At 55.0% G+C, this 6030-nt stretch overlaps 2 protein-coding genes across 2 annotated transcripts; both read left to right on the top strand.

Moving 5' to 3' along the window:
• Positions 1-777: 777 nt before the first annotated feature.
• Positions 778-3570, top strand: GUITHDRAFT_142184 (hypothetical protein; the record flags this gene model as incomplete). The annotated part of the gene is made up of 10 exons (XM_005828201.1): positions 778-804; positions 891-1248; positions 1297-1355; positions 1399-1470; positions 1531-1617; positions 1649-1693; positions 1739-1909; positions 1957-2794; positions 2928-3056; positions 3491-3570. 10 exons carry the CDS (start codon positions 778-780, stop codon positions 3568-3570), a joined length of 1866 nt encoding a protein of 621 aa, XP_005828258.1.
• A 561-nt stretch (positions 3571-4131) lies between these two features.
• Positions 4132-4656, top strand: GUITHDRAFT_142183 (hypothetical protein; the record flags this gene model as incomplete). Its single annotated transcript, XM_005828200.1, has 1 exon — positions 4132-4656. The coding sequence occupies one exon, from the start codon at positions 4132-4134 to the stop codon at positions 4654-4656; it is 525 nt and encodes a 174-aa protein (XP_005828257.1).
• Between the last annotated feature and the right edge of the window lie 1374 nt (positions 4657-6030).

The raw sequence follows: 6030 nt of genomic DNA, 5'->3' as shown, positions 1-6030 counted from the left end.
CGAGCCGTACCCGACCCCCCCCCACACGAGACCCACCCCGCAACGTGGAGGGCGCAGGGAGGAGACGACTAGAAGGGAGAGGAGAGCGAGAGAGGAGAGCCCAGAAGGGAGAGGTGAGGGAGCCGAGGAGACTGGGCGAGGGAGGCGGGGAGCAGGGGGGAGAAGGAGAGAGGAGAGACTAGAAGGGAGAGGAGAGGGAGAGAGGAGAGACTAGAAGGGAGAGGAGAGGGAGCGAGGAGAGACTTGAAGGGAGAGGATAGGGAGCAAGGAGACTGGGCGAGGGAGGAGGGGAGTAGGGGGGAGAAGGAGAGAGGAGAGACTAGAAGGGAGAGGAGAGGGAGAGAGGAGAGACTAGAAGGGAGAGGAGAGGGAGAGAGGAGAGACTAGAAGGGAGAGGGAGAGAGGAGAGACTAGGAGGGATAGGGCAGAAATTTATCACGGTGTATTGCTTTCCTCTGCGCTTCCTACTCTGCTTTCTCTTGGATGTCTTTACCCTTCATAGACATTTGTCGTAGATTGGAACGAGACAGACATGATTTATTTTCATCCTATGTGTGACATCTAGGTATTCACTGATCCTTTCTTTGCAGAAGTTATTTTGGCAAATCAGACGGATGGAGATGGAGAATATAGTGAATCAGAGTCCCAGTGTTGCGACAGACTCTGAAAGAGTGGAGTGGAAATTTCCAATACTCGACAATCAAAACAAAGATAGCACAACCGAGGCTGTTCAGCCCAGTGAGGAAGTTGTGCAAACGGTGGTTGACGACAAGGAAGATGGAGCTGAAGGCGCAAGCGATGATTGTAAGGATGATATTTCACAGCAAGCAGATGGTCTTGCAGGCTCGGAGGAAGCAATTGCTGTGTGTAATGATCCAGAAATCATGCAGGTCCATGAGACAACACCCCAGGATCTGAAAAACTTCTGTGCAACTCAAGCTTGTGGACAACCCGAGGATCTAGTTCGGCTTTCAGAAGCAGCTCTGACGACCCTCAAGTCGTTGTGGAACGAGATCGGCTATACAGACTACGAGTGCGACAACGCGAAGGCTGAGATGTTTGCGGAGGTGAAGCGAGTCTTCGAGACGAAGCTGAGCAGCACGCAAGAGGTCAAGTGCAACCTGGTCAGTCAGGTGCGCCTTGTCGGAGCTCGGGTCTGCACGATCGAGCTGGAGGTAGGGGAGCCGTCGAAGATCGACGAGCTGAAAGCTCATGATACCCTACGAGCTTGCCTTACGGCACACAAAGGTGGGGGAGAGATGAGATGGTGAGAGATCGGTGAAGTGATATTGGCAGAGTACTTGGAAGTCTTGGAGGCCAAGAAGGCTGAACGAGCGGCGATCTTGTCGTCGAGGGTAATCCGAAGAGAGCGAGAGAATGATCCTGACTTGGGGACAGGCGGAGGAATTGAGTGCTTTGTACTATGACCTGGATGATACTCTTACCACAGAGCAAACAAAGTTCTTGAAGGTATGCAGATGCCGTCGATTTGTCGTGAGGTCTCCTGTCGCTGACCCCTGGGGCCTTCAGGTTCTGTCGGACTTCACTCTCAACCGCATCGAGCAGTTTGAGTCGAGGATCCAGGAGATGAAGAAGGAGAAGGCAAGGCTGTCAAGCGTGCCTTGCTCGCGATGATGTTGTTGAGCAGCAAAACCGATCCCAGAAGAGAGAGACATTGATCAAAGAGATCCAGGTTGAGCGATGCTTCTTGCTGTGCTGCCCTTGATTGATACATCAGGCCCTGTGGTGCGAACTTGGCATGTACACTCAGTCGGTGACGACAGACTCTACCTTGTCCGTTGGAGAAAGTGATGGAGACGTGCAGGAGGAGGGAGTTTGCGAGGTTGACAAGAAGCTGCTGGCGGTGGAGGAAATCAAACTGACGCTGGAAAACCTCAACACCCTTCAGGTGAGGAAGAGTTTGTTTGCCCGACGTCGCCGTGATGGCTGCTGCAGGTGCGACTGGAGGAGCTAGAGAAGGAGAAGAGCGGGAGGAAGGAGAAGCACAGGGAGCTGATGGAGACTCTGCACGCCTTGTGGGGGAGGACAAGGGCGGAGGAGGCGGAGGTGGAAGAGTTCAAGAAGCAGCACGAGGGCATCACGCGCGCGATCCTGAGCAGCATGGAGAGCGAGATCGGAAGGCTGGAGGAGGTGAAGCGTGCGATGATGAAGGAGCTGATCCAGGAAGTGAGAGAGTCGATCCGCCAAGTGTGGGACGAGATGAGGTTGACCGAGGACGAGAGGAAGTCCTTCGCTCCTGCCCAGCAGGAGGTCTTCACCGAGCAGGCGCTCTTTGTTCACGAGGAGTACCTCGCTCAGTCCCGCGACCGGCTCGCCGCCATGCAGCCGATCATCAAGCTGGTGGACCGTAAGGCCTTCATCCATCAAGAGGACGAGGCCATGAAGGAGGCCCTCGCCGACCCCAACCGCCTGCTGGGTCGCGGACGAGGGATGGCTGAGCAGCTGAAGAAGGAGGAGAAGGTGCGCAACATGGTCAACAAGGAGCTGCCGAAGCTGCGGGAGAAGCTGAAAGCTGCGATCGTGGAGTTCGAGGAGGCGTACGAGATTAAGTTCCAGCTCAACGGCGTGAGGACGCTGGAGGAGCTGGAGGAGGAGGAGAAGACCATCAGCAAGGCAAAGGAGGAGGCGAGAGCGAAGAAGGGAGGGAAGGCCGCGGTCCCGCAAACCTCCGCGACCCCTCGAGGACCTTCGAGGGCAGCTGGGGATGGGACTCCTGCTGAGAAGTCAGCTCCGCACTCGGCGATCTCCAAGCTCCGGTCGGCCGTGAGCTCAGGTGGGATGGAGAGGGAGCTAACTGAGAGGGAGGAGGACAGAGTGGGAAGGCTATGGAGGGGAAGTGGAGGGCATGTCCGTGGAGTTGGTGGAGGGGAGGCAGGGAGGAGCAAGGGATGACTGACGGATGGCAGTTGTCAAGGCTGCGAACAAGGAGAACGAGAGCAAGCAGGTGCCTGCTGAAGGGCAAGAGAGCAAGAAGAATGCTGAGCCAGCGTCCTGTATCGGCAAGCTGGACTTCTCCAAGATCGATCAAGCCAGTGGTGAGCTGAAGCCTATCTCCCTCCTCCTCCTACTCCTCCTCCTCCTACTACTACTACTCGTACTCTTCCTCTTCTTCCTCCTCCTCCTCCTCCTACTCGTGCTCGTGCTCCTCCTCCTGCTGCTCCTGCTCCTCCTGCTCCTCCTCCTCCTGCTACTTTATTCCATCTTCCCATCTCTACTTTTTCCCCTCCGTAACTCCTCGTTCTCCACCTCCTCATCTTCAGCATCTCTGTCCACTACGTCATCGTCCTCTACACCCTCGTCCTCTACCTCATTTTCTTCTTCTTCCTATCCTTGCACTTTCTCCTCCTCTCTCCTCCCTCCTCCTCCTCCTCCTCCTCCTCCTCCTCCTCCTCCTCCACCACCACCACCACCACCACCACCACCACCTTTGTCGCGAGTCTCTCCACACGTACATCACCGGCTCTTTCAGGGATTGCCGATATCAACGGATATCAAATTCAAAGCCGATGTCAAAGTCAGTGGCATGACTCGGTCGGTTCCTGGCAATAGACGGCTATGTATCCCTGCTCCTACATGAAAGACTATCCGAGAGCCGTCGAACTGTCGCAGGAGCAGTGCGAGTGCAGCAGCCTCGTATGGCAGAGTAGAAGTAGTTGAGAGCAATGCCATGATGGTCCATCCTGGCAGTGTCAACCGTAGAATTTACTCGAGGAGAAGGGTCAAACCGTTGAACAGCAGCTAGCCAGACAGCTAGCAGCCTTGACAACAACGGACCCCCTTGCACCCCCGTCAGATCCGATGATCCCTCACCAATCGGGGGTGGGGTGGTACTTCTTGTCAACTTCAGCACCCGTCAGTGATGAACTTGTTTATAGACCCTACCCCACCCTCTGGGCCGACATGCACCCCACCCCTGTAATTGACTGCTCCAATTTGATTGATCAAGGGGTGGTGATGGCAGTGACCCCTCTAATCCTCGAAGGGTAGGACGCTTTGAGGGCTACCTCTTGGCAGGGTGGGTGGAGAATAGGGGAATGTACGGGTGGGGGAATATCGGGGGGTTTCGCTTTTTATTTGGCACGGGCAGGAGGAGCGGAGGGTACGAACGCCATGTCTGCGAGACTAGCTGCTTCCTTGGCTGTGATGTGCTGCCTGCTTGCTACGGTGGCAGAGGCACAGCCATCTGTCTTCTACGAGTACCTCTCCTACTCGTCCTCTGACACTACCTGCACTGGGTCTTCTAAGAAGTTGGCCGTGGATGATGTCTACCTTGCCAAGAATTCCTTGGAGTCCACTGCTAAGACCGGCAACTGTTATCCCACGATCAGCAGCGGGACCACATACTATGTCAAGATGACTTGCAACACGACCAGCGGCGTGTTCAACTTCGAGAGCTACACCGCCTCAGGCTGCACCGGAGCCCCGACTTCTACTGTTTCCAAGGTTGCAGCCAGTGCTCCTTGCGAGAAGGGTACTGGTGGCGACTACGTCAAGTATCAGGGGTGCGCCATGACAGAGGCAGATGTCACTAAAGCCGGCTACACCTACAGCGCTGCTCCCAGGACCCTCACCAGCTGGAGCCTGACGTCCTTGATTTGTGTGGCGCTATGTGCTTGGCGAGCATTTCTCCATTGATTGCGTGTGACGTAGCATGTGTGATAGTCCGACTGATAGATCTCTGAGCATGGTATGGTATGTTTGTGAATAAAGCCGGTACTGGTGGCCGTTTTCCTGTGGAAGCCTGGCTCAAGGCAGAGGAGGAGCTCGAGGCTGGTTCTGTCAACGGCGGCGAGGGATGTCTAGGTAGGGTATCTAGCCCCTTGACCCAGAGCTTCTAAAGTCGCCTGGTCGAATCAAAGCCTATCGCGTGCTAGAAGAGGAGTGGCAAACCCCGCGCTTCGATGCTACGCGTGGGTATTGCAGCTTCATGATGGTTTGCAGCCTCAGTCCACTCGGAGCCGCGATGCCGTGATGACGAACTTTCCGGCGTCTCAGTCACAGTATTGCTTTCTTTCTGAATGGGGATTTCGATGATCGGAAGTTCGCTATGCATTTTCCAGCCTGGGCTTGGTTTATCTTTGATCATCATGGCAAGCTTCTTACACAACATGCCATACTATAGTGATCATCGGCTAATATGCCAAGCACTCAGCGGCCTTCCGATCCGAGTCACAAATGCCGCTGAGCTAGGTATTCATACAGTTTTACGCGATCACTGATGAGATGGCCTGGACACTGAAGCCTGGCCCCGGGGGCCGCAGCCCCCGCGCCGCCGCGTGGCCCGCCCCCGGCCTCGGGGCTGTGCCGGACCGTCACGCCGCATTGCGGCGCGGCCCGGCCGGCCCGGTCAGGGCACTTCTGGTCTTCCATCTTTCGCGGTCCATGACTCGCACCCTTCAAACCAAGAGACACCACCCCTCCCACTACCCTCCTTCTAACACCCCTACCCCTTTCTACAGATTCTACAATCCTTGTTACCGTATAATTTCACCTAAAATGGAGGGGTACTCTATCAAACACCCCCCCTACATGTCTCATGGTATACCCCTCAGTCGTGGAGTACTTGTCAATATGACTAGGGCACAGCATGGCTGAATCGCCGCGCGCCCAATATATACCGCTGCCGCTAACCCTCGTGACCCTCCTGCTCCTCCTGGGCTCATTCGTTGTTAGTTTCCTTTCCCTTTCCCTTTCCCTCTCCGCCTCCTCTTCTCTCGCCTTCGCATGCTCATTCCTTTGGTCCTTTTCCTCCTTCTCCCGCATATCTTTGTTGCCTTCATGATTCCTTATTTCCTATGTTTGCGAACATGTGTTCGCAAGGAAGTCGTGATCGTGAATCTCTGTTGTTGTTGATCTCATGAGCGTAAAATGTGCAAGCCTCAGAATTCATACCTTGATGTATTAATCCCACAGAATACTGAATTTTGTTTAGGTCTGCCTTTAGTGGAGATGAATTTCCAACCCGTGTTCGACGATCTGTCTTGAGAACCTGAAGTCCAAAACAACCAG

The sequence above is a fragment of the Guillardia theta genome, assembly GCF_000315625.1.
Source record: "Guillardia theta CCMP2712 unplaced genomic scaffold GUITHscaffold_61, whole genome shotgun sequence".
Lineage (NCBI taxonomy): Eukaryota > Cryptophyceae > Pyrenomonadales > Geminigeraceae > Guillardia > Guillardia theta.
Note: the sequence above shows the minus strand (reverse complement) of the source record. Positions and strands in the feature narration are given on the sequence as shown.